General features: G+C 37.4%; 1 protein-coding gene across 1 annotated transcript; it reads left to right on the top strand.

The window, feature by feature from the left end:
- The first annotated feature begins 9,606 nt into the window (after positions 1-9,606).
- Positions 9,607-26,985, top strand: trpa1b (transient receptor potential cation channel, subfamily A, member 1b). The gene is made up of 29 exons (XM_023950382.2): positions 9,607-9,734; positions 11,075-11,202; positions 11,390-11,500; positions 12,663-12,825; positions 12,901-13,076; positions 13,602-13,709; positions 13,796-13,904; positions 14,180-14,325; positions 15,051-15,187; positions 16,811-16,859; positions 18,185-18,284; positions 18,362-18,462; positions 20,054-20,229; positions 21,556-21,720; positions 21,820-21,934; positions 22,088-22,254; positions 22,424-22,514; positions 22,616-22,675; positions 22,770-22,862; positions 23,256-23,326; positions 23,428-23,584; positions 23,654-23,743; positions 24,384-24,553; positions 24,640-24,769; positions 24,958-25,140; positions 25,249-25,317; positions 25,399-25,500; positions 25,599-25,717; positions 26,031-26,985. The coding sequence occupies exons 3-29, from the start codon at positions 11,405-11,407 to the stop codon at positions 26,242-26,244; spliced, it is 3,357 nt and encodes a 1,118-aa protein (XP_023806150.1). The 5' UTR covers positions 9,607-9,734; positions 11,075-11,202; positions 11,390-11,404; the 3' UTR covers positions 26,245-26,985.
- Positions 26,986-27,354: the final 369 nt, after the last annotated feature.

Genomic DNA, 27,354 nt, shown 5'->3' on the forward strand with positions numbered 1-27,354 from the left:
ATGTGGTGTAGTTCCACCTCCCTAAACTCCAAAGTACTCTGTCACACCTACAGCACATCTCACCAATTTTCATTTTCATTCACCATCAGGCGACACACCAAACACCCTCCTAGTCTATCTGATCACTTTAGCTGTAGCTGTCTAGTCAAATGGAAGATCATCCTGATCTCTGAAACCCAGTTTTAACTCTTTCCTAAAAGCCACACAGTAGTCTTTGCTACTCAGCTTCCCCCACTCACCATCCTGAGCTGCCTGGCTACACTAACCGGCAACGGCTTTGCAGTTCCTGATCTCTTTCAGATTACAAAGTCTGTTATTATTAAAGATTTTTCTCAAAAACAAAGAGGATGCTTATGGCTGTTCTCCTTTTACCAGCAATCAAGAAGGGAATCGGATCCAGGACTTCATTTGCAAATGTAATCTTGTGTTCTTGTACAGTCATGAAAATGTGGTCGGTTCTGTCACTTCACACCATAAATGGCACAGTCATTTTAACATGATACATATGAAGGCTTTTCTGCTCTAATTAAATAACAATTGGGATGGGTTTCAGCATCTTAAAACAACATTATAGGAAAGTTCAAAACAAATAAGTGAGTGAAGCACTTTTTGATGTCATTGGAGAATGTCACTGTCTGTTCTATACACACTCATTTGCATCCTAAAGGCTATAAATAAAGTCATGGTTAATTAACACAGTCTTTTTGAGCCAGCGGGGTGCTGCAGCTTTAAATCATTATCCAAATGTCGTTTGACAGATAATTTCAATTAAACACAAACATCTCTGAGGTCTTTTATCAGTAAGCAATCGCTGCCTCACCTTATAGATGTACATTTGTAACTATCTGTTCAACATTAGCAATGCATCGATATGCACACCCTGCACCGTGTTTGACTGGGATTGGGGTTCCTCTTGTTTTTATATCCTGATGCAGTAAATAATGAGAAAACTAAAGTGAAGCAAGACTTTTTAGTAAATGAAGAAACAGAATGATGGTGGTGGAATTGCAAGTTTTAAACACAATAGGAGCAATTGAGAATACAAAAAGTAACACCCAACTTAGAAAAACAACAATACAAAAATCTTAACATAAAGAGCAGTCTTACTTGAGTTTCTCAAAAATCCAACAATGTACAGAAAATACTGACTCAAGAATAAAAAAGGACTCCAAAGCAGGCAAAAACACAGTTTACTTAAGGTCTTACACGGTCAACCTAATTCAGAATATTAAAAACTTTGAGGTTGAAAATCTTTTTGAATAATCTTTGTAATGTGACAACTATTAATATTTTAGGGCTTAAATATTCACATTGCTTTATTTTATGTTTTATCTGTTCCAGATTGATATTTAACTGGGTTCCAGGAAAGGTAAAATTGCATTTTTGTCTTTACAAATATTTAATGTATAAGCTGAAATTGATATATTAACACATAAAGCAGTAACAATTATTGTAACAAAAAGTAGCCTTGTCTTTATGTTTTTTGTTTCTTGGGGGGACATTTCTCCTTTCTCTTTTCAGCTCACTTGGCATCTTTAAGGTCCCTGTCTCTTCAAACACTTGTGGTCTAACTTATCTTTAGGGGCAAGGATTACAGTGAAATGAACTTGAAGTCTGCATGAAAACCATTTGTACTTTAAATAAACTGGAAGTTGTTGGATGAGCAAAATGATTTAATTTGTATTTAGTCAGAATTAAATAATGTCACAGTCATTTTAAATAAATAAAAAAACCTCAAGATAAATCCACCATTACTTGTTACTAACTTGTTTATGTTTCCTGCAAAGTGTCAGGAAAATGTTTTTACCTTTATTAGTGCTGGATGAATATGTTTTATAAATCCTCAAACAACCATTTTAATAAAATAGCAAAACTTGATAATTGCTAATGTTAGTTCAAACTGTCAGACGTCAGAGCTCTTTGTCCCCCTCTGGTCATTGGCAGGAACCACCTTCAGAGTTCTGAACACACTACATTTCCCAGCAACCCCAGGACACAGTTTCTGGATGCCTCACAGCTGAGTTTCATTTGCAATCACTCGCAGTATTTATAAGAACCCGTACTGAGCCTCACTCAATGCAAAGCATTGATTGTGCCACTCTGCTTTACTGGGTGTTATAGCCTGAACTGGTCTTCTGATTTCTTGACCCTGTTTTGTCTCTGACTCCGTTTGCCTGCTGCCTGCTCCAAATCTTGCCTGGATCCTGACTAGCCCAGTCTCTTTTCTGATGCTCCCATGCTTGTTATTGACCCCTGGCTACCTGACCCTGATTTAACTTTGTGGGCTTTTAGCTGAGCTAATAAACCTGCTGCCTTTGGAACCAGCCATTGAGCTGTTTTGTGACATAAACTCTTTAAAAAATTTATTTTGTCATGCCTTCCCCCAACAGTAGCTGGGACAGGCTCTGGCAACCCTGTGATTTGAAAGGAATACAATAGGTTAAGAAAATAGATGGATGCAGAGATTTTGTTATAATTGAGAAATAATTGTATATTTCTTTATAACAATATCCCTAAAACTTAAACTGCAGCCTCTTTAGTAGGAGTCTTTTTGGCCTGTTAAGCAATATTTTTATAAATTCCATTTCCTTTATGTGTCTTTATCTAATTTTCTTAATCTTTTTAGCCAGTTTCTAATGTTTTGCTGTACTGTCCAACACCATCCGTCTGTCTAAACATAGTGCTATGAATATCCATCAATTGATCATCTTTATTCTACTGAACTACACTTATTCCAGTAATATTGAGATAAATTCCAAGATCAATGCTTAAAATAATTGGATTAAATGTCTTTTTGGCGATGCCTCTTTCATTTAGCTTCAAGCTTGGCTTTTTCCTCACTGATGTTTTGTGGCTGAGCGGAGACCAAAGGCTCCTGGTCAGTCAGTGGAGAGTAGTGTTCAGTGTCTGCACACAGCGTACCACTGACAGATGGATGAGCACCATTAAACCGGATTATAGGTTGTCTCGGGAGAAGTAGTCCTTCAGGTCTGTTTGGGGATGGGGCATAAGATCAGGGACAGAGCACATTTGTTTCTGTCTTGATGTTGTGTAGCGATAAATATTTGTAGACTTTATGTACTGCATTTTATGAAAGACGTGAATAAAAAGTTTCTGTACAATGAAAACAGATTTGCAAAAAAAAATAAAGCGATAGCTTTATTTTGGAAAATTTGCTAAAGTAGATGAAAAAAAAGTAAAACTTAATTTTGAAGCCCTGTGTGAGGCATGACCTTACACAGTGGACAGATGGCTTAGGTGGGATGGGTTGGTGATGATGCTGTCTTTGACGGACCAAACAGCAGCAGTCTGTGAAGCTCGTGATTATTTTTCCAGTCTTAGCGGTCAGAATCCACAAAGATAATCACAGGCTGCAGGATCAAGGATTTAGACCTCACGGGGCTCTAGCAGTAACATAGCTGTCTCAAGACAATAAAATTGAACTTCACGTCAGCTTAACTCTGATCAGCTGGCTTGGGAAGATAAAAAAAAGTGATACAAATGGATGGCAGTGAAAACCAACAGCATTTTCTTTGTGGATGTGAAAATTTTCTAAACACCAAAAACAGAACACATTTTGAAATGCTGACAAAACAAAATTGGTCTTCAAATAACTATCAAAAACTAGCATCTTGATTGTAAAAAAAAAGGTAGCAAATATAAATACATGTGTTTCATGTTTTGTTGACCAGAATGTTTGCAAAGGAAGTACGAAAGTTAGAAAATTTGGAAAATGTACACATTTTTTAAATCTTTGTTAGTTAAAAAAGACCTAAAGACTGATAGACAAAATATATATTTCAGATGTATTTATAAATTAATTTGCCACAAAATAAAACAAAAAACAAAATATTCATTGACTGACTAATCATTTGCAGAAGTTGAAAAAAACCAAAAGCTTATCATCTTATGGTCCCAATAAATGTAACACCCCAGGCGAAATTTATTTCATTATGTATTTTCTTGTTGACCCTTACACCACACTCATTAATTGACAGGGTGGAGTTGTTGGTCTGCATAGACGGAAAACACGTTTTTAACTTTCCAAAGGTTTGATACTTAAAAAAATGACTTTACATTAAAGACTCACTGAGAAGAAAATTGTGTTTTTGGTGTTACTAACATGTTATTGTGGCATTTTTCTGTTAAAAGAGGACTTATATAAAGAACATGAAAGTAAAAAAATAGCATTTCTAAGGATTTTTTTATTCAAATCGTTGTGAATCAAGAAGAGACACAAAAATGCCATTGGAAAAAGCTTGTAGCTGTGAGGCAGAAGCTACATTGGAAAGCAACAAATAAATGGTAAATGGCGTATACTTATATAGCGCCTTTCTTCCTACAAGGACAAAGAGCTTTACAGTCACAGACTGTAACCAAGTGTTTTTGAAGATTCGAAACCTTTCGATTAATATTTCTTGTCTTAAGTCATACTTTGTGTCATGGTGCCTCTGTCAGACTCCTCCCCCTCCCAGCTCTGCTCCTGACTCACAGCTGTGACCACTCATCCAATCAAGACTCTGCTCTTCTTAAGGAGACCCAGATCCAGATTTCTTTGCCAGTCCGTTAACCCTAATGGTTTACCTCAAGCCACGAAGGTCACCTGAGTCAAAAAAATCACCTCGAGCAGCAGCTGTCTAACTATCACCCCACCGACGCCTTCAACCTCCAGAGCCACTGTCTCGGTGCTCCGCAAGAGCTCCAGCCACGCTCCACGTCAAGATCACCAGCCACGCTCAGCGTTAGGAACGCTCACCCGGACTCCAAGTCCCGTCTGCTCACAGGCCCACCTGGATCAGTTAAAAGAAAATAAATCCTACTTACCAACCACTTACCTGTCTTCCTTCTGGGTTCCAGCAGCTGGGTCCATCCCGTGCTCTGATCATGACACTTTGTGTTCAGTTATGGTTTGTTTTTAAATATTGTTCCTTAACTCAATAAAATATAAAGTTAATTTTTTTAGATAAACCATCAACTCAACTTCTTAATTTCCTACCTAATGTAATTCCTAAGCTTTTGTTTTTCTATTTATTACTTCATGGGTTCATTGGTCCACATTATCCTTAACGCTGTAGTTTTTGGGTTGCTTTCTGACTGATCCAGTCGTCTTCACCTTTTGTTGTGTTAAGGCTCAGATATTTGCTGTGTTAAGTTCTCGATCAAGTTTTTCTTTTCATTATTCTATATTTTTGTGCAGTGTGGTGGTTAACACTGTTGTCTCATAGTTAGCAGGCCTTGGTTCAAATCCCAGTTGGGTTCTTTCTGTGATGAGTGTGCATGTGTGTGTTTTCTCTAGGCGCTCTGTTTCCTCTCACAGTCCAAAAAAATGTTTTATTGGTTATTTGGTGACTTTAAATTGCCCATGAAAAGTGAGTTTGTGTTGTTTTGTTTTCACGAGGTCCTGCAATGGTCAGGGGACCAGTCCAGGGTATACCCTGCCTTCATCCTCACTTCTTAGCAAGCTCCATGACCCTGCACTGGTGGAAGCAAATAGAAATGTCTGCAAAAAACCTTTTGCTTTCTGCATCTTATAGGTCAACCAACAACTACCTTTTCTGTTAAATTTTTTTTTTATAGAAATGGAAAATTGTTTAGTGTGTTTATTTATGCCTTATAGTGGTATCCTCTTTTCAACTTTTTATTACTAGTAGGGATTTTCCTGCTATGAGTGAAAAAAACTAACAAAAAAAAGCTTTTCGTACATCAAAATATTATGCAATGATACTTTTTATGCAACTTTTAATGGACCTGAAAACAAATTGAGCCTCCAGGGGTCACAAGCCTTACATGCACCCCTTTGTTTCTAATCCCTCAAAGCTGCATAGAAATGTCTTAGAATTTCCACATCCTGTTGCATTCTGAAAAGCGTGCCTGAGCTCCTCATTATGTGCTTGGAAAGAGTCTAATCCCCACTATGACTAAAAAGATTCTGTATGCAAACACATTTATACAGTAATTTGCATTCCCCATTTCATCACAGCATGCCGTGCCATGACTCCCTGGCAGGAAAATGATCTGAAAGTGCAGGCCGTGACCATAATGTAAGGTTTGCTTGTGTGGATTCAAAAACAGAGATGTCACCTTCCGTTTTCATGCTACAGCTATGCTGCATTTGAAAAGTCAAACATGCTGAGTAGGTTTTTCACAGCGGACAGATACAGTGTTAAAAAGTCTTCTGGCAGCTAGCCCGCTTCATGCTCCCCGTCACTCTTAAGAGGCAACCTCATTTATAAGTGATGGATCAATGGTGCAGGGGGGGCACATGTGACCTGGACCATACACTTCCATATACAAGATTTGGTCTGTTTTGAACTTTTAACAGGCAAGTCTGTGTAAATGCACTCTGTATATTGCTATGTTCCTCAGTTCTGCACACAGAAACACATTAACCTGTACTTTTACACTTTGTAAACCAGTCAGTTTTCCTTTATGCAAGCAACACACTTCCATCTTCTGTGCACTCAAGACAAGCATTAAAACCATGCATTCTGCAAACAGTTCATACCCCTGTGCATAGAAAGTTTGAAGCAAATGTGAATTTTTGCAGCAATATACCTCAAATGGTTAACATTTGAGGTATATTGTTAATGGTTAGCACTGAGGTTGCATTTAAAAAATATGCATACCGTAATAGCTTTTGCCTAATGGCTTAATTGTAGCCCCTAAATAGCCTTTTTAGCACCAGAGCTAATTAATCAAAAGCATCGCTTGAAAGATGAAGTACAGGATCCTTGGCTAAATAATCCCCCCCCCCTCCCTTAATAGGTATTATATTCAAATTTAATTGACCGTATATAGACAACACATACATAGGAGCTTTATTGAAAACAGGCCTTGAATAAAATATGCACTTCAATTGGCCCACGGGATTTCCTTTTGTTCTCCACTCCATCTTTTTTCTCTGTGTACTTTATAGCCCAACAAAAATGTTCGGGACAAAACAAGAGAATTATAAACTTCTCCCAAATGTTTATTTAACTAATGCATCCTGGCTGTAGCAGCTCATGTAGCTCACCAGGTGAGATAATGCTTTAAATCTTTGTTTTCATAGGCCGGATGTGCAAATTTTCAACAAACAGAACTCTGATAACTCGTTATAACAATAACTCGACAAATATTAGTTCTGTGCTACCTAGACATATGTGGTGCTGGACTCTGCACATATAATCTATTCCTTGTGACATTATTTATGTTTGTTCGTCCAGCGTTTTCTGGCCTAGAGGTGCTTTTATAAATGCAAAACCTTGCACTTCATTGATTGGTTCTTTACCTACAAACTGGCAGATGTGAATAAGAGCCCTGTCACTGGTTCCTGTATGTTCTAATGTCACAGTGTCTACATTTTACTAGTAGTACGTAGTGTTTTTAAAGTGTTTCTTCTCTGTAAAGAACCTTAAATATACACACAGTGGGGCAAAAAAGTATTTTGCTCTCACTGTTTCTCCAAGTTTTCCCACCTACAAAGATAAACTATAGTTTTTCTAAATATTACACACCACTCCACCCCACGTCCTTCTCAAGCCACGTTATCACCCTGCTTGGCAACACCCGACCAAGTGACCACTTTCAGATGAAAAGTCTATGTATACATGCTTGAATGCGCGTTTTGGGCGTCCGTGTTCAAACCTCTTGCATTCACCCATAGCTATGGCCTTTTTTAAGACCGTTTTTGGCCTCTACGTACAAAATGCGCAGCCTTAGAAAGCGAGCTGAAAGTTAAATCAGGTCAAACATTATTCAATGAATGACTTAGATCTGGTAGTGACGCTTGGATGGCATCCCTTTTACTCTGGGTGCCAATCGTTTGAAAGGAGAAATTAATAATTGCTGTTGTGTCCGGCCGAAATAATGTGACCCAAAGGCTTTCATAATGTATTTTGGAATAGAGCTGTGAAAGAAAAATCATGAAGCAAGATTTGTGAGTTTTGTACCACTTTAAAATTTTTCACCAATTCCTTGCTCTTCCCCTTCACCATTCCCACATCTTTCATACTTTCTTGGAATTAAACCATACTGCTGCTCTCCATTGTTCGCTAATGGTAACTGTAGTTCCCAGAATTGTACATTTCTCCCTAATTTTTAAAAAGTCAGCAAGCTATGTCCTTTAACCAATCTGTGAATTTTGACATGGTTTTTATGGAATGACTAAGTTAGTCAGTATAAACATCGTTTTGAATGACCATATTTGGTTGTCAGATCCCGTCTTTGTTAAAAGCAGTTGACAATAATGCCACCTGCCAACTGATGCCCACCCAACATACAGGTTACAGGTGATGTTTGTGGTTTTATTAATGAAATACAAAGGAAACTCTTATGTACCACAGAAGTGTTAGAAAAAAGAGGGTCCATCTTTAGAGAAACAAAAATAATTTCAAAATCAGAGCATCAAAACACTGACAGTTTATTTAAATACATTCAATACATTTTTTAACAATGAAAAATCAAAATTAATCTAAACTAAAACCAACGTAAGATACAAGGACAACATAAAAATGAAATGTATTGGGTTTTCTTGTAACAATGCAATCTGTTATGAATAGTTTTGAAAGATAAAAGATTAAAAAATGCATCTCAAGAGTTTCTTTTTTGCAACTTACTGTTTACAATGAAAGTATCATGAAAAGAGGCAGAAATTATAATATAAATATAAGACAGACATTCTTTTTACTTCTTTCCATTTGTGTAAGATAATTTGCTGGAATATTGAAAGCACTAAAGTGATAAGTAGACCATTTAAATAACAATTTTTTATTATTTAATGTTAAGTCTAAACATTTTTGTGTGGTACAAAGCAGCATTAATGGTATATTACATTTTATAATTTAGAAAAATGTGTCCATCGCATTTACAGCCTTTTAATGAAACTAATGCTATTGACAGTATGTTTTTTTAAGTACAGAAGTTCTCAGATGGCAACAAAACAACACAATATGCAAACTCAGTGGGAAATCTACAATCTCATGAGTATTCCCCTAAACATAATTCTGGTAGAAATGCATGAGTAATCCCTGGTTAATGATATACTTTATCTGATAATCCTTTCTGATCAAGACTCCCTGAGCAATTTTCCATAATCCCTGCTATCAACAAAAAGCTCAAGGGTCATTTTCATCCTGTTTTGTCAAGAGTTACTTGCTTAAAGAAAAGAAAAGCAACAGAACAGGCTCAAACATCATAATGGATCTTAAACAAATGTCTTTTTATGTACGTATATAATGGGAGAACAAATGATACAACACATCATGTTCAAAGGGTTGAGTTTCCTCTGTGGTTTTTTTCAAAGATGTGCGCTTTCAGATTCTAACAATTGAGAAAGCTTGATGCTGAAACCAGCTGAAAACATTAATTTTTATTTTGCTTATTCAGTTGACAGCCTGTATGCAGGCAGAAAACTGAGATGCTTTTCTTCCCCAACCACTTTGTGTGAATGCGGGGAGAATTCGGCAAACCCTTTCCCACCATCCAAGCACATTACTTAAATGATTGTGAAGAAAGGAGCAGTATCATGTTTAATTTTTTAATGTAGTGCTGCCAGTCAAATTTCCTCTCACGTTACAGCATGGACTTCTGACTGAAATCATCACGACTCGTTTGGTCACAGGGGGCAGTATCCAGTCTGCGTTAGAGGCGACATACAGGGAAATGGTTCGCTGCCCACACTATTTAAAGCTCTTTTGTGGTGCTGAAGACAACATCCAGATAGCTCAGATCAGCAGCAGCATCACACACGTTCAGTAAGTACATCCTATCTTGTTTGTGTAGTAGTTTACATGTAGTTTATCTTAAAGGGTGTTGTGATGAACTTCTATACATTTTCCTTTTTATGATATTTATTATAAAATTCTGGAAACCTGTTATAATAGCAATAGCTCTGCAATTATGTGTTATATGTTGTCATCGTTTGATGCCTTTTTTTAATAATTACACAATATGTAACTTCTAATTTAAGCCAAAGTACTTCTAATTATGCTCCAAAGAAATAATGAACTCACTTATTGCTTTCCTTTTTTCTTGTTTATTAATGCTGGCAGACAGTTTCCCCCTCGAATAATCGAAGTGAATAACAGCATCATGTGGGGTTGAGTGGAAGCAATAGGAAAAACCCTGGTACATTCACAACACATTACTTGAACAAATGCATTTCCTATTTGTTTTTTTATTTATTTATTTTTTACAGTTTTTAGGAATGTGTTCAGCTGTGCCCATTACAGCACTTCCTGGATACTGGGCTTCTGCAAACAAGTGATAGGCTCATTTCTGACAAAGTAATGACACTCATTTAACACTCGGAAATCAAAAAAGGAGGAAGTTATTTGAGATTTTGAATCAAATCGACCATATAAGGGACAAAATCCAATTACCAATCTGATTGGTTCAGTAACATCACGTTTTATCTGGATTACAGCAGACTTGAATGGTTGACTGGTGCCATTCTGGCATTGATTGTAAGCCATCAATTGTGGTCAAGGCTTAAGTGCAACTTTAAATCACACAAAGGAGCACTCAATTATTAATGGTGCCTAATGGAAATAGGTCAAAAAGAGTCCCAATTTCAAATGAAATGCCATATTAGTAAAATATGCTACAACATATGCTCAGTACTGTATAATAATCAACTCACTGAGCACATTAACATATGTTCTCATTCGCACTGCATGTTAACTTTGATTATTTTCCTCATTAAGGAGTCAGCGCAATCCATAATTAATATGCAAAGTTACCCAGAGAAGTAGATTAAAGTATTCGCCTTGGTGACCACAGCTCGCCCACAGTTAATATTCATAGCTTTAATTTAAGAATCACTATGCTTATTTTAAGGGATCCAGAGGTGAAAAAAAAGATCCTCATTAGAACCAATCTTCGGGAGCACTGATCCAAATATCTTCAGTCTTTGCTGTGGGTTAAGGGGAAACAATATTTCCATAATTTTCCACACCTACGGGTGAGACCTGGACTCACCTAGCATGGTTGTCATTCAAGACAATTTTTCCTTCTTTGTTTATGGGCCCTTTGGAACTGACTGAAGGCCTCTTGCAGCACTATTACAAGGTCCCTCTCAATCTTGCTCACCCAGGATCGGGCAAGGACACCTGGGACGGACTCAAACACGCTGCCCCCCAGCTGAAAGGAACATAATTGCTTTCTTCAAAAGATAGGACCTCAGCCCCCCAAAACACTCGGAGAATCTGAATGCCCTTCCAGGTACAAATTCATCTGTGCCCATGTCTTTTAATTGTAAGGACATACCTTTGGGATGAGACTTTAAGGGCTTGTTCGAAGTTATGATGCAATTCATTTAATCTTTTCTCTATTTTATTAAGTTCCTGATTTTTTTAAGGCATGAAGTTTTGGGATTGCTGGCACTACTGCTGAGGCCCTGTTTCCACAGATCACCAGCTAAGTGATGAACTTCAGCAGGGATGTGGCTCGACAGACCAGTTGTTACACATATGTGATAGAGGATGAAGACACATCGCCGGCAAGCCTGAATGCAGTAGAGGTGATGAAAAAAGTTACACTATCTGACATTAAAATGAACAGTCCAGAAGTTACAAATAGAGAAAATTTGACAAAAAATATTTTTGTTTGCATAAATCCATCTCTTTGGTTTTAAAAAGGCAGCTTCTGTGGTATTTAATTTTTAATAACAAGGCAGTGTTTTTCAGCCAGTGTGCTGTAAGAGCGGTCAGGTGTGCCATGGGAAATTGTTCATTTTCATTGATCTAAAAACATTTACCATCACCAGAATATCAGCTCAATGTTCATCAAAAAGGCTCAAGTTTCATATAATGTTTTATACTTGTATTGAGTCAAAACAAACAGATATTTAGTGTGTTACTTAATTAACAGAATTTCTGCAGACTTTGTGAAACTTCAGTGTTTAATGTAATTTAATGTTGCAGACCTATATTGTGCTCCATATTTTATTCAGAAAAAATATTTTATCTGTAGGTTAAATAAATAAACAAAAAAATTTTTTTGAGTACATACTAAAGAACAGTCCTTAACGGCTCCTTTTTTATTTCTGTTGTGATGACTTTGACCTTTGAGAATAAATAAACCCGGGCCTTGTTTTTATTAAGAGGCAATTATTAAGATGCAAAAATATAAAGCGTGGCACTGGACTGCTAGTAAGTTAATAACTAGTAAAAATTTTAAAATTTACCAACAAATAACTTGTTTTTATTGTAGTTTTCAGCCAAAGTAAATGACCAGAGGAAAAGAGATACTGGAAGTACTCTATGTCAAATGATCAATGTCAATAATTTAGTTACGTTCCAAAATGATATATGTTGTCTTTGCAGATTTTACTGCGAATGTAAAATCTGCAATGAATATAGATTTTTTTTGTACTAAAATATGTCTGATTTTGTCATCTTTCACCGTAAATAAAATTGACTGCTGCAGACGAAATAAAAGGAAAACAAGCAGAAACAATTACATTGGAAATATTGGGTGCAAGTCTATACACTATCAAGACAACAGGTAAAACTGTTGTGTTTCCCTTTAATCTTAGTAAACATGTCCCGGTCATTTCAGGAAGCAGAACACCAGCAATGGTTAAACAATATAAATCCAAAATGCACAAGCTAATGAATCTAGTAAGTTTACGATAATATCTTGACTTTGTTTTTGTTTTTTAAATCAATGTTTCTTTGAAGCTGGCAGAGAAGGGTGACCTGGCTCACCTGGAGAACCTGGTGAGGAAAAGCCCAGAGGTTTTGAGTGAGAAAGATGAATGCGGAGCCAGTCCCCTGCATCACGCTGCTGCAGGCGGCCACGTCACCCTGATCCAGTTCATCATCACTGTGCTGGACCCAAAGGGTAAACTCAGACAGGATGCACTATTGCATGTCATCTTTTCATGCACCTAGAATAATTTGCATTTTTCTTTTCCAGAACTGAACTGCAGTGATGACCAGGGTAACGTACCCCTACACTGGGCAGTGGAGAGGAACAAACCAGAGAGCTGCAGAGCTCTTTTAGACCTGGGGGCTGACCCCAACGTCCTCAACACTGCTCTGTTGTCCCCTTTACACTTGGCTGTTAGCCTCAGACAGAACGACCTGATGAAGGTAGGAAGGCTGGAGTGGTTAAAAATGCTGCTTTTGGTTTTTATGCAACACACCCAAAGTATACTTCTTGCTGTTTATGTGATTTGGTATTATCACACTATTTCCTTATTCAATATTTAATTAGGGAGAAATGTGTTCTTTAAAGTGCCCTGTGAGAGACTGGGGACCTGTCCAGGGTGTGCTCAACAGTAGCCTGGACTGGCTCCGGCAGCTCCCCGAAAGGGATATCACGGGTTAAGAAATGGATGGTGTTTTTTAAAAAAAATGCATGTACACCACAGATAAACAAGGCTTGGTGTTTCTAATTGGAGCATTGTGAAACAAAAGGATTTGAGGAAAACTAAAGAAAGAAGTCACATTTTTATCCAAAAACCGTATAAAAGTTTAAGGTCTTTTCCTTCTATGCTCAAAGACAAAAGTCAGCACAACATTTGGCTTTTTTCCACAAACTGACACATCCAGATATGACACTAGAAGTTGCAATGTATGGATGGTAGTCACTGTTTTTACCTCTGTGCCCTACAGCTTCTTTTGTCCTACAATGCCACAGACTGCAATCTACAGGGAGACCTTGGAAACACCCCACTGATGATGGCCTGCTCAATTAATAACTGTGAGGCTCTCACTATTTTGGTGCGTACAAGTCTTTCAGCTGGCCTAACCTTGACAACCACTGATCTTTGTAACTGATGAGACTCTGTCCATGTCCCCGAACAAAGCTGAAACACGGAGCCAAGCTCTGCCAGCAGAACAAGCTCGGCCATTTTCCCATGCACGCTGCTGCCTTTGCAGGGGCAAAGAAAGCCATGGAAGTCATTTTGAAGGCTGGTGAGACTAACATAATGAATTATCCTCAAAAATTAGAGTGACAAGGGTATTTTAAGGAAGGCAATAGTGTTTTCTTGGTTATCAAGCAAAACAAATTGAGCCGTTTGGTCTTTGGAAGACAAAACTCCTCCAACACAGTACCTATTCCTTATTTTGCTCTATATGCAACGTAACGAATGACCAAAATAGTTTTTATGATCGAGTAAAGTCTGATCTTAACTTTAATCCAGAATAATATGGATATCCGGATTTATTGAGTTTTCTGCTGCTGGCAGGAGAGGAGCATGGCCACCCTGCAGCAGTACACATCAACTACTTGGACAAGTCCAATAGCAGCCCTCTCCATCTGGCTGTACGTGGTGGGAATATTGAGGCCATCCGTCTCTGCATTGCTACTGGGGCCAAAATCGACCAGCAACAGGTACCAGCATCAAAAAGCCTCCATCAGAGTGCATAGGATTCATGCAAACATTTTAACTCCTAAGCCTGCGAGCAGACACTGATTTGCTTATGTTTTCCTAATACTCAGTATTAGTGACTTGGAAACAAACATACCGGGGCACTGCAGATTATAAATTTAGCCATTTGTCTACCAGCTGTCAGTTGCCAGATTTGCATTGTTTCCTTTAATCACAGTCTCATTTGCCTACACCTGTTCCACCTTTTCCTGACAAAAGGTCCCTGTCTTTGCGCTGCAGCACGTCAGTCTTATCATCCCCATCTGGGAGTGATCGTTAAGTCTAGCCCTGGGCTAGTGGCCAGAGCTACAGCAGGAATAGTGGGTTCAGTAATAGCTTTGGTTGGCTAAATTGATACAAATTGCCTCCACTTACACTGTGAGCTGAGTGGAGCGATCGCTGGTCTCTTCTTACCAGTCCTGGTTATCTCATTAAAGGCTTGTGTTACACCCCCCGCATTCAGCCAGTAAGTCTGAGAGATGCTCTGCTAATATTGCACTAGGGAGGTGTAGAATATGTATGTGAGTAAGTGAGTCCGCATGACATGCTAGTACACATGCTAATTCCCATAAATGTGTTTATTTTCTGCTCTATTTAACTGTGCGTCTCTCTCTTTGCATGGGCCAAAGTCTGTGGATATTCAGCCATAGCTTGTCATACATGATATTTTGGATATTTTGCTGTCTAGAATGATCGATCCACGCCGCTTCATTTAGCCTGCACACAAGGTGCCACTGAGGTCGTCAAATTGATGCTGAGCACTGTTGACCAGGTAGAAGACTTCATCAACCTCACTGACGGGGCGTGTCAAACCCCTCTGCACAGGTGGGTTTGTCAAAGAACTCTGCTTGTAAGAATAGAGGCAACTCCAGCGTATACTGTCGATTAGGATGTGATGTCAGACTTTAAAATATTAATAGAAAGGAGCATTAAAGTAACTGAAAAAAGGGTAGAGGAATTTTAAAATAATATTGGAGTCTGGAATTTTGACATCATCAGGGGAGAATGTAGATTTTTGTTCATGGCGGTACTATAACAAACTTCATCAACAGCATTTTTTTAACAGCAGTAAATGCAGATTAGGGGTGTAAAGATGAATTGATTAATTGATTTATACAACTAAATTGATCTGTCTGATTTAAGCTGTTAATCAGATCAAATCATTGCAAAATAAGTTCAAAAGAAATAAATTGATTATAATCAATCTTGGAAAATACCATTTAGATTGAGACACGGTAGTTACACTTTACTCTAACTTTTTTAACTTAAAAACCAACATACATGTGATGACAGCAAAAAACGATCAAGCCATTATTCCAGTCCAATGTGTGCGAACACTTTGAATTTAGCAAAGACATGTGACCATACAGTGTGGCAGAATGTTCTACTAATGTTCCCTTTGGATTTTTTTGATGTGGTAAAACAACAGTGGGCAGAACTTTATGGAATGCAAATGTGGATAGATTTGCCATTAATTCTCATTTACTTATTTGTTTGTACACATATTTAATATATACTTGACTATCTTGAAAGAAATACAAGAAATCTGGAAACCTTCTGAGTCACACTTGTTGTTGTTTTGGCTAAAGATGTTGTGGATTGATTTTAATTCTCAATTTCTTCTCTAGAGTCTCATAGCTCAACTTTAACTTTTAACATGTAAAGAAGGTGATAGAATGTCAAGGTTCTGATTTCTTTGTTAAGAAATTTAGCTTTCTGTTCTATAACTAGCTTTTTAATTTTAGAGTTTCTAATGGTAGTTCTTTGATTTAACCAAAATATATTGACTTACTTAGTGGTGGTCAACAGTAACCTACATAAGACAGCTCTAAGTAACAAAAACTGCAATAATAATCAAGTTAAATTATAAACGTTATCTACTTCAAAAACAGTTTCCCTGCACAAACACAGTAGCGGTGTAGCAATTAAGCTGATTTCCTCAAACAATAATCTTTTCAACAATGTCATCACAATAAAAACTCTGAATCCATCTACTTTTTTAATCATAAAGCTTATTGAGCTTCCACAGATGGCCATTATAACATAATGCAAAAGATCTCTACTTATTTTTTTTCTGTAACAGCTGGTGAGAAATCAAATCTTTGACGCCTGGCGTGTCTCTTATGGTATCTGGTCACAAATCTGGAGAATTACTGGATGATTTTTTTTTTTTTTTTGCAGACAATCATTCAGTTAAAGGAATCATCCGATCTGCCCTCTGAAAATACTTTACATCATCAGACTAACCTGTATTTGTCATTGTAGAGAAACACAATAATCAGGAGATAAAACATTCACATACAAGAGAAAATCCGGCTCTTACATCATCCTCTGACAAAGCAGAATTAGAGTGAAGTCATGCTTACTCAACATTTGACATCATGACTAAGGACTGTGGCTCTCACAGGCATGAGCGCCAGTTTACAGCAACTGTGTTTACTTTTCCAGGGCTACAATATTTGACCACAGTGAGCTGGCGGAGTACCTCATTTCTTTGGTAAATAAAGACTCACACATAACATACATGACCTGCATGAATGCACGTGTGTTATTTAGGAGCAATTATAATTTCTGTGATTACAAAAGCTAAATTAAAAAAAAAAAAGAAGACATTTTTAAGTCATCTGCGACTTGTTCTGTATACCTCTCAGGGTGCTACAACAAATGCAACCAACAACTTAATATGGCCCCTCTTTGTTAACATCACTCCGTGTTTGCCATTTTAAATACACAGCTGGGTTTATTAAATGTTCAAGGTGCCTTGCTTTGCTTATGGACCGTCTGTCACCATCTGTCGCAAAGTGGACTGTTTTATTGGAGCAGCGCTGCTGGGGGGTGGGGGAGATGGTGTCCAAGTTTATTTCCTGTCCGCAAACAGAGCAATAAGAAATACATTTCTGTGTGGGTAGCTCTGCTACCATAAATCAGTGGCGTCATCTGCCAACCATCTTATTCTTAGTACAGAAAATGAAGAGTGGGATACTAAAAGACTAATTTGATTTTTTAAATAGGACATGCTGGTCCTATTTGCTGTTCTAAAGTAAAGATTTTTTCTTAGAGTGTTTAGGTTTATGATTGTTGGCTTTTTACAAATGTGAAACTTATTACAAGGATCTTAAAACCACACACATAGTGATGTCTAATGCTACATTCACACCGGGCAAATGATATGCTAAAAGTGCACCCACTTTCAATGAAAAGTCTGTGTAAACGTACTTAAATGCGCATTTCGGGTTCCCGTGTTCAAAACTCTTGCATTTATTTTTTTCTCAAAATACTTTTAAAACTGTTTTCTTACAATATTTTTTTGTCAATCTCAAAACATGGAACAAAAAAAACCATGGCTAACTTTGGAACTGTTATATCATTTTTTAGATTTGTTTTTTTTTTATATATAATTTTTTTTAAAAATGCATTTAATGGCCGCATGTTTTGTACTAAGAGCCCCAAAACAGTCTAACAAAATGTATGTTTCATTACAGATACGAAGCCCATCGAGACGACTGTTTGTGTGAATTTGGGCTATACAAATAAATTGAATTGAATTGAATTAAGTGGATTTAACAATGCCTATTTTCTGTTTCCAACATTTTTCACATTATTTTAGGCAATGATATGGATAATTGTTGAATGAAATTTTACCAGCGACATTTTTCCGTGAGGATCTGTTACTTATCCAGGGTTTGATAAACCTCAGCATCAATCAGGGTGTTCTGGGCCTTTTCAAATCAAATGTTTTAAATCTACTAAGAAATTTGATAAATTACATTCAAACGAACAATCCACCCAAAAAAGTAATAAAATAATGTATTCTCTGATCAGGGTGCAGATCTCAACAGCTGTGACTGTAAAGGCAACACTCCTCTGCTGTTGGCTACCAGCTGCGGAGCATGGAAATGCGTAGCTCTGCTTTTGTCAAAAGGTGAGCCATCATTTAGTACAACAACGTTTGAGATTTCTGGTTACTGACACACTATGTGATATTGTTGGTCTCTTTAGGGGCAAATGTCAATTTGAAAGACAAATGCGGTTGTAACTTCCTTCACCTGGCCATTCATCAACCAAAGGGGCTGAAAAATATCCCAGAAGAAGTACTGCAGGTATTTTCTAAAACTGCACAAAGATCTGATCATTTTTCTATTAAAACAAATTGTCATTTATTTCTCTAAACTTAGTAAGTAAAAATAAAAAAAACTACAGAAAATTAATAAAAATCATAGACGTACAAAAAAAATAATGTTACAATTCAACAGACAAAAATCAAATCTATCTTGTCTTTTGGGTTTAAGAAATTGAATACGTTTTCAATGCAGACTTCACTGTGATTGAATCATTTGATGGTTTGTGGGCTCGTTTGGGACATGTTACATCAAATGAAAATGTGGTTGAACAGTGACGGTGAAATCAGAGATTTTAACAGTATAATAATGGAGCTGATAGCGAATGAGAGGGGAAAAACTGACAAAGGAAATGCTAGAAGAGGAAGAGGACGTTTAGGTCAAAACTGCTCTCTGGTTCTAAGTGGCTGTAGTGCACCAAGACAAGAACATACTTTACAGTAATTTACTGTTGCAGCTACACTAGAATATTATCAACTAATGAAAAAATTGTTACAAATGGTCCATGAAAACACACAATGGAAACAGAAAAAATATTGAAGCAGTCCAAGTTTTGAGGCACGAAAATTAATAACTCTGATTAGAACTCTGGAAATTTTTAATTAAATGAAGAGTTAAGATGAATACATGGTTAAAACAATTGTACCTGTTTTTTTTTTCCAGTTTGCCCCACTTTGAGGTCTTTCAAATTATAAAATTGCTGAAATGTAACTGTTCAAGTAGTGATGCAACACGATGGGTCACGGTTTTGTTTCGGTTTGATTGATTTGTATGATACTAAAAAACAATTTAAAAAAAACACAAATTTGGTGAAATAAATGTTAAATTTTCTAATTAAGCAATCGGCAGTTAGGAAAAGTCTTTTAGTTGGTTTAGTTTATATGTGTAACATACGAGGATTGTGGCATTTCTAAATTTCAGAAATGTAAAATTAATAAAAACAAGCAAATAAAAAGTCATGAAATAATTTTTTAAAGAGTTCTATTAAAATTGATAGCCAATTGAATATTAAGAAATATTATGTTTTGTTGTCTGTTTCTATTGATAAGATTTAAAAAAACAAAGCTCATTAAAACATGAATGAATAACTGAACCGCTTTTGAAATGACAGAGTTGATGTATTTTTTCCAGATAAGTTTGGCCAGTGGAAATATCAAGGTTTGGGAATCTAGCAGCCATATTGGCCAGTGTAAAAATAAGTCAAGTTATAGAGCCCTGCTTCCTGTTACTGTCCTTGACTTTGGAACATCGATATAAAAAATACAGGTTTCACGCCTTATTTCTGAATAAATAAAGGTTACTTGTCAGTCAAATTGCCTTGATTAAAAAAAGAAGAAAGGAATTGTATTTTGCACATTTTCAAAAGTCTACAGGCTAAATATTTATTTTTTTACAATTAAATGTTTTGTTAAAAATAACCTCTATGGAGAAATTTGAAGCTGTTGCATGACACTGTCAATAAAATAAATGATAATGTAGCTCTGGGTAAATGTGTTTTTGTCAATACTTTATTTTAACCCTTTACAGGTAGAGAATCAGCTGAAAACAAAAAATGATTATTATTTGTCTGTAGCGCAACAGTGTGAAGGCCTTGCTGAGCTGTGAAGATAATGAGGGCTGCACCCCACTCCATTATGCCTGCAGACTGGGGATCCATGACTCAGTGAAGAACATGCTGGGCCTCTCAGGGCAGCTTGGCCTCGCATGCAAGTCCAAGGACAAGAAGTCTGCTCTGCACTTTGCCGCCCAGTAAGTTTTGATTGGTCCCCGAGGGGCAAGAATTTCCACACCATCGAATGAAACAACAATGATTTGACCTGAATTTGACCGAAAAAAGTGACTTCAACTTTGGAAATTTCTCTAAAGATGAGCGTGCTGTGTAATTTTGACACTAACGACTGATAATTAAACATTTCTTTTTACATTTCCTATTTATGTTGTTATAGTGTCGCAGCATATACACCCGTATTTTATTCATACAACCTGAGGCCAACAAAGAAATTGCACTTTTTTCACCTTTCATTGGTTACTTAACATAGATTAAGCTAAAAATATAAGGAAAAAAAGCACATTAATTTAACCAAGTATCTCATCAGTCCTTCCTCAAACAGCTATTAAGGTTTTTCAATGACTTTCACTTTTTTTACACAAGAAGTGGAATGTTTTTCTTTTCAAAGGAAACAGAAAGTTATAGATTACACCCTATTCTTGCACTAATCAATAAGTGGAGGGAGAAAAACGCTTCTTGTAGAGTCTGATTCATTACCTGACAACCTAAAAAGAGAATTTCCAGTGCAGCCCCTGTACATGAACACCAGTTGGACGATGACAAATGAGTACTGTCAACGCAGTGTCCAGTTGTTTTAATCCTGGGAGAAATTCACAGGCTTGGAAGCATTTTTGAAATTAATTGAAACGACATCACACGTTGTCCTTAAGGAGCTGTCACAAGAAAGAATTCAATTAGCCCAGCGCATGTAACGAAACGTTACTAATAGTGCAAGGAGAGAACATTAAACATTATTGTTATTGATTTTTCCATCATGTACACCCATTTTGTCAGAGCAAGGGGGCAAAGGAAGATGGTGTTATGATGTCATACTTTTACTCCTTTGGAAACCTCATTTCTTTTTGACACTTTGACAATAAGCAGGCAAAAAGAGCGGCTGACCCTCTTAAAAGCTTTGAAGACAAAGTGATCTTTAAGACAGTCTGTTATTTATACTTATTTCTTCTAATAGGTTCCAGCAACCTGGGTCACGACTTCCAGGAGATTGAACAATCCCTTCACACCAAAGCCATTTTCATTAAAATTACATTTTAATACGTTTTTGCCTTGAAACTCCACTATAATACTAGAAACTGTAAAACAAAAATGTGCTTTCTTGGATGAAACATTGCTGCTTTTTCTTCAATATTTAGGTTTGTGTTGTAACTGGAGAACAAAAGTTGGAACTTGTTTTTATGTGTGGATTCATGAATGTTCTGGCGCAGTATCGTGCAAGTCTACCTGGGGTGTATTAAAGGGAATGAAGCCATGATTAAAAGTGTCAACCTTTCCTCCTCTTCTTAAAGGTACGGGCGCATCAACACCTGTCAGAGATTATTAGAGACCATCACTGACTCCCGCTTGCTGAATGAGGGAGATGAGCGGGGCCTGACACCTCTGCATTTAGCTTCCAAAGAGGGCCACACTAAAGTGGTTCAACTGCTGCTGCGCAAGGGAGCTCTCTTTCACAGGTAGCTGCATACACAAGGGACCAGTGTTTGTATCTCTTACCCTAAAGGCTTGATATGCAAATAACATCAAACAAACATGATTTTTGCACATTTTTACAGTGATTACAAAGGCTGGTCTTGTCTGCATCATGCTGCTTCTGAAGGATACACTCAAACTATGGCCATTCTGCTGTCAGCCAATCTCAAATTACTGGATAAAACAGATGAGGATGGGGTAAAAACTGCTGCTCTTTCAGTTCTGCCCCAATGGTTCATAAATAGATCAGAAAGAATTCATGGTTGTCTCCTCTTAAAAATGTCTGCAGACAAAAAAAAGAAAGAAGTTGCAATTACTTTTTAAATTGTTTTTGCCTTGTTGCCACATCAGAACACAGCGCTGCATATTGCTGCCAGAGCAGGACACGTGGCAGCAGTCAGGCTGATGCTGGTCAAAGGGGCGGAGCTAGTCTTGAACAAGAACCACACGTCGTTCCTCCATGAAGCTGTGCAAAATGGAAGAAAGGATGTGGTCAATGCCGTGGTTGACAGTGACAGGTGGGTTTGTTACAAGACAAATACCTAAAAACGTCAGGTTCAGAGACATGGGTTTGTCATCAGGAATTTTTTTAAATCCGAGTTGCAGAAGTTACAAAAACTTTATTTCTTTAACATTTGAGGTTTTTTTTTCTTGATTTGAGACTAATTTGAGATTCTCTTCTTCCAGATGTGAAGAGGCTTTGCAGCTGTTCACTCCCGGCACCAGCCAGAGATGCCCCATACTCGATATGATTGAGTTTCTGCCTGAAACCTACAAGGTTTTTCACTGAATTCATAAAATAAAAAATAAAAAAGCATTCTTTAAAAACCTAAATCTTAACTGCTGCATAACCTGTCACATCACAACTGTCTTCCACAGCATCTGCTGGACTGCTGTGTGAGAGAGTCTGATGATGACCACAACAGCCCTGACTACCATGTAAGTTATCTATAGACTGTTCAATCATGACTTTATCATCATTGAAATCATCTATGCGGTAAAAAAAAGATAAACATTTGTTTATTCTTTGTAGATTGAATATAATTTCCAATGGCTCCAGGCTCCTATTTCACCCCAAAAGTTGAGCGATGAGTCCTTGAAGATTCAGCCATTGGTTGCAGTCAACGTAAGCTATTTTTAAAAAATCCACATCCTTCTGATGTAAACCACAAATATTCTATTCCCCATCTTTGGCCAAATCAGAAGAGATAGGATTTTTTTTTAAGTGCTCTGTCCTTCATGCTTGGTTAAGTTGAGTTTTGTGTGAAAAATGGTTTTACCGGTTGTGGAGAAAAGAATTCAAACAATCAGCCAAAAAGCAAAATTACTAACATTCATTCAAATCCAAACAAATTAGATTTATTGTAAAATCTGCTTGTTGCATCTCCTAAACAGACACTTGGGTATTAATGAGATTTAATTTGCTCACAATTATTTGGAAATATTTAAACTGATACATTTGAAAAACGTTGCTTTAAATATATATATATATTTACAACTTTTCCCTTTTTCTCTGCAGGCAATGGTGAAGTACAATCGCATTGAGCTCCTTAACCACCCAGTCTGCAAAAAATATCTGGCAATGAAGTGGTGTGTAGCCCTGAATGAAGAAATCCCTTCTTAAAGCTCTAAAAGCTCAGTTTTGCAGCATAGAAGGTTTTCTGCTTCACTTCTTTCTTCTGCTTATGCAGGGTTGCATACGGGAGCAAAGCTCATGCCCTCAACATGTTTTTGTACCTGTTGGGATTGCTACCCCTGACCCACCTGATCGTGTCTCTCAGACCTTCTATGAACACCACTGACACAGGTGACCATGTCATCAACATGGTGCCCGTCTCTTTTACTGAGGTACAGTATGGAATGGCTTTTTGATGCAATCTTCCTTCAGATTTGATAAATGTGTGTTCTGTTTTGCAGCAAACTGTGTTCAAGTCCTTTTCCATGGTGATGGTCCTGATCATGAACATCTATTCCATAGGAAAAGAAATCGTACAGTTATCACAGCAGGTACTGAGAGCCAGTCTCAAATCATTGATTGATTGATTTCTGTAACACATTGAGACATTATTTATTAGCAAAAAGCATCAATTCGGTTTTATCTAGGGTCAAAGATGACTTGTTGTAATCCATCCATGATTTTATGTTTTCCACATTGATAAGTTCCCTTTAATTGTATGTAGAATAGATACATTTGTGTCATCACCAAATAATATGAGTTTTAAAAGTTTTGAAACATTGATTATTTAACAAGAGCTATGAATTTTTACATATTTTTTTAAATAACGTGCCCTTCTGGCAATGTAGACTTTTCTTTTAGTCAGGTTATCATTCATGAAAACATTGGTTCCCTTCAGATTTCTTCTTTGCTTCAATAAAGTTGCTTTGTTTTTCCGATTAACAAACTTTAAGAGGATCGCTGGTTTGTCGATCTCTCTTCTTCTGGGGAGCAGTCAGCAGATCTCCACATTGTTTATGTCCAGAGAAATTCCTCACCATTCCCGGCGGTCACTGCGTGCACATATGACCAGGGCAGCTGCTCTATGCCTTCGCGGCATCTTCATGAACCAGAAGAATTCCTCATACATGAATTAAAAAGAGGTCAATATTTTTTTATCATTTTGTTTTTGTTTTTCTTACTCTTCAAAAGCGCTGGAATTACTTCAGGGATCACTCCAACCATAACGACTGGGCCTCAGCCGTCTACTCTCTGCTGTTCATCATCCCACTCATGATCAATGCAGAGGGCTCGCTGCACTGGCAGGCAGGGGCATTGGCTGTCTTGCATTACTGGATTGGTTTTCTTCTTTATCTCCAGAGGTAGAGTTTGCTTTGGTAGCTACACTGTTTCATGTCATGGGTGAGTTGTGCTGTTAACTGGTGTCTCTGGTCACCTGCCATTCCAGGTTTGAGAACGTCGGCATCTTTGTGGTGATGTTTGGGGAGATCATGAGGACGCTGGTCCGCATCGTGATGCTGTTTTTCTTCCTGATGTTGGCCTTCAGTCTGGCTTTCCATGCTCTTATGCTCAACCAGGTAACACAGACATTTATTTCAATTATAGTACCTTTAAATCAGTGAAAATTAAACTTTAAAATCCATTAAACCAAAATGTGAACCTTTATTTAATAAACTTAGGTTCAATTCATCCCGATTTTATTTAACTCTTGTTCACCTCAGTTGTTTAACCACAAACATTCACATTTATTTGTCTCTATCTTTAGAGTCAGTTTGAGACTGTTCCACTCTCCGTGATCCAAACATTTGTGATGATGGTTGGGGAACTGAACTACCAGAACAACATTCTGGATGCTTTTCTGAAAAATGAGCTGCCATTTGGAATCTTGACATATTTCATCTTTGTGCAATTTGTGATGCTCATGCCAATCCTGCTGGTGAACTTGATGGTAAGCATGTCCTTTACGTAGTTTATTTTTGTAATAACGGAAAACCGGAGATTTATTTTAATATTCTTTGGGCAAAAAACAATTATTGTCTTATTTGGGGGGATGTAGATTGGTTTGGCGGTTGGAGACATTGCTGAGGTTCAAAGAAATGCCTCTTTGAAACGGATAGCCATGCAGGTGAGTATGGAGCCAGCCCGTCCTGGTCGCCAGCAATCTGTTAGTAAGTTTGCACTTTGTAACCTTTGCCTCTAAACTCAGATTGACCTTCACACATCTCTGGAAGATAAGCTTCCATACTGGTTCATGAAACGGGTTGACAAACCCTCCATCATCATCTATCCCAATCGCAAGTGTTCCAGGGTAAATGCTTAGCACTAAATATGAACGCTATTACAGTTTCTTCTAATTCGGATCTTCTTTTGTTGAAGCTTTTTCCCCCTTTTTCTGCTGTCTTTCAGCACTTTTTAACACACCTGTTCTCAGGTGAAGAGGAGAAAAATGAGGTCTGGAGTCGTCTGCAGTCCAAATCACAGAACTGCCCTGTCATAGAGAATGAACTGAAGAAGCAGAAGATCAGGTGAATTTGCATGGCATAGACTTTCACAAGACTCTGGTTAGCTTGCAAGTCTTCAAATAATATGTACAGCTTTTTCAAGATATTGGAAATGTTTAAAATAAGCTCTGAAACCTAAATTCATGTATGAAGTTTGGGTGGTAACTACTAATAAGCTGAGTAAACTTTTTTTTTTATCTTTGAGCAGCACCTAGTGGTGACTTAACAGCACTATCAAAAATTCCACAAGAAATATTAATTAGTACTGGGTGAAAAAAACCTGCCTAAATTTCCCCCAGAAGGTGTACAAACAGCATGGAATTATATTTTCCTGCAGAATGAAAGAGATGTCAAGCATCCTGGAGAAGCAGCACGGCCTCCTAAAGCTCATCATCAAGAAGATGGAGATCACCTCGGAGGCGGACGAGTACGACGGCCCGGTGAACATCAGGGGCACCATGTGGCCAAACCTGGCTCAAAGCAAAACACGAGGTCGCACCACGTCCCGGTGGGTCCCCCTGATTAAAGCCATCGAGGCAAAGCGCAAATGAAGAGGACTCAACAAAAACCTTTGGAAAAGGTTTTACACAGGGCGGACATCCCTTTACACTAGGGTTCGAATAAAAGCATGTATGCACTTGATTTAATGAAGAAATATCACCTGAATTCACCACTTACACAACGCCTCTGGTTCATTTTCCTGAAAATATCGCTGTAGTGCGGGTGACAATGAGTAATCACTGCAGTCATTTAAAGCATTTCATGGTTCTTCAGCATGTCCACAAAAGCTAGTCTGCAGGCTTTGCACCTTGTGCATTTTAATGTGAAAACTTATAACCAACAAGCTGTGCTTCATCAGGCTGTAAACACTCACTTTCTTCATGCAACAATTGGGGGGGGGGGTCTTCTTTCTGGAGATTACCTGTAATTCAATTACAGTTTTGGCAAGAAAAAACAAACAAACAAACCATCTGGAGTTTAAATGAGCCTAGAAAAATAAAATACAAAGAGGGGAGGGGGGCATACAAAGAAGCTGTTGAAACTGTGATTGAAGGTTAAATATTGCTGCTTGGTAATTTATGTGTCAAATGAGTTATTGTTAGCCAAACAAGAAGATAGATTTTTGTTGAACTGGATGTTAATTTGTGAATGAATGTTAGTTTTTATGATGCACTCAGTGTTGCCTTTCTTGCAAACTGTTGTGATGCTTTATGTGCCTTCTGCCCTGCTGGACCCTTTGAAGCAAATTGATTCACTTCACCAAATAAAATGTATCCCTGCTGATGAAACAAGATGACTTTAAACTCATCCATTACAGTTTTTATTCTTATATTTCAAATGCCTTTTCTTTTTTTTTTTTTTTTACTTTGTTTCATTTACTTTGAAGGTCCCAGTTGACATCGACTGTGGTCTCTTTGCACCACACAAACAAATGCAAAAAGACATTAAACCAAAAAAGGCACAATAAATTGTGATTTTAATCCATATAATCCCATTGTGCAATTGAAACTAAACTGCCTACATTAAGTTCACAAATTAAAGAATTTTCTTATTTGCTTGAGCATGAAGCAAACGACATGTTTTCTTCTTCACATTATTGTGTTTTGTCATGAATAATGCCATAATAATGATGAATAATTCAGCAATAATTTCAGAGATAG

This window comes from Oryzias latipes, chromosome 20 (assembly GCF_053564925.1).
Source record: "Oryzias latipes strain Hd-rR chromosome 20, Olatipes_Hd-rR_3.1".
In the NCBI taxonomy this organism is placed as follows: Eukaryota; Metazoa; Chordata; class Actinopteri; order Beloniformes; family Adrianichthyidae; genus Oryzias; species Oryzias latipes.

What these genes read in the sequence shown, in the direction of transcription:
- trpa1b (XM_023950382.2), top strand. Translation starts at nt 11,405, where the DNA reads ATGAACTTCAGCAGGGATGTGGCTCGACAGACCAGTTGTTACACATAT. An exon ending in TTTCTTCTTTATCTCCAGAG is followed by an intron (nt 24,554 to 24,639) that starts GTAGAGTTTGCT and finishes CTGCCATTCCAG; the next exon opens with GTTTGAGAACGTCGGCATCT. An exon ending in ATGCTCTTATGCTCAACCAG is followed by an intron (nt 24,770 to 24,957) that starts GTAACACAGACA and finishes CTCTATCTTTAG; the next exon opens with AGTCAGTTTGAGACTGTTCC.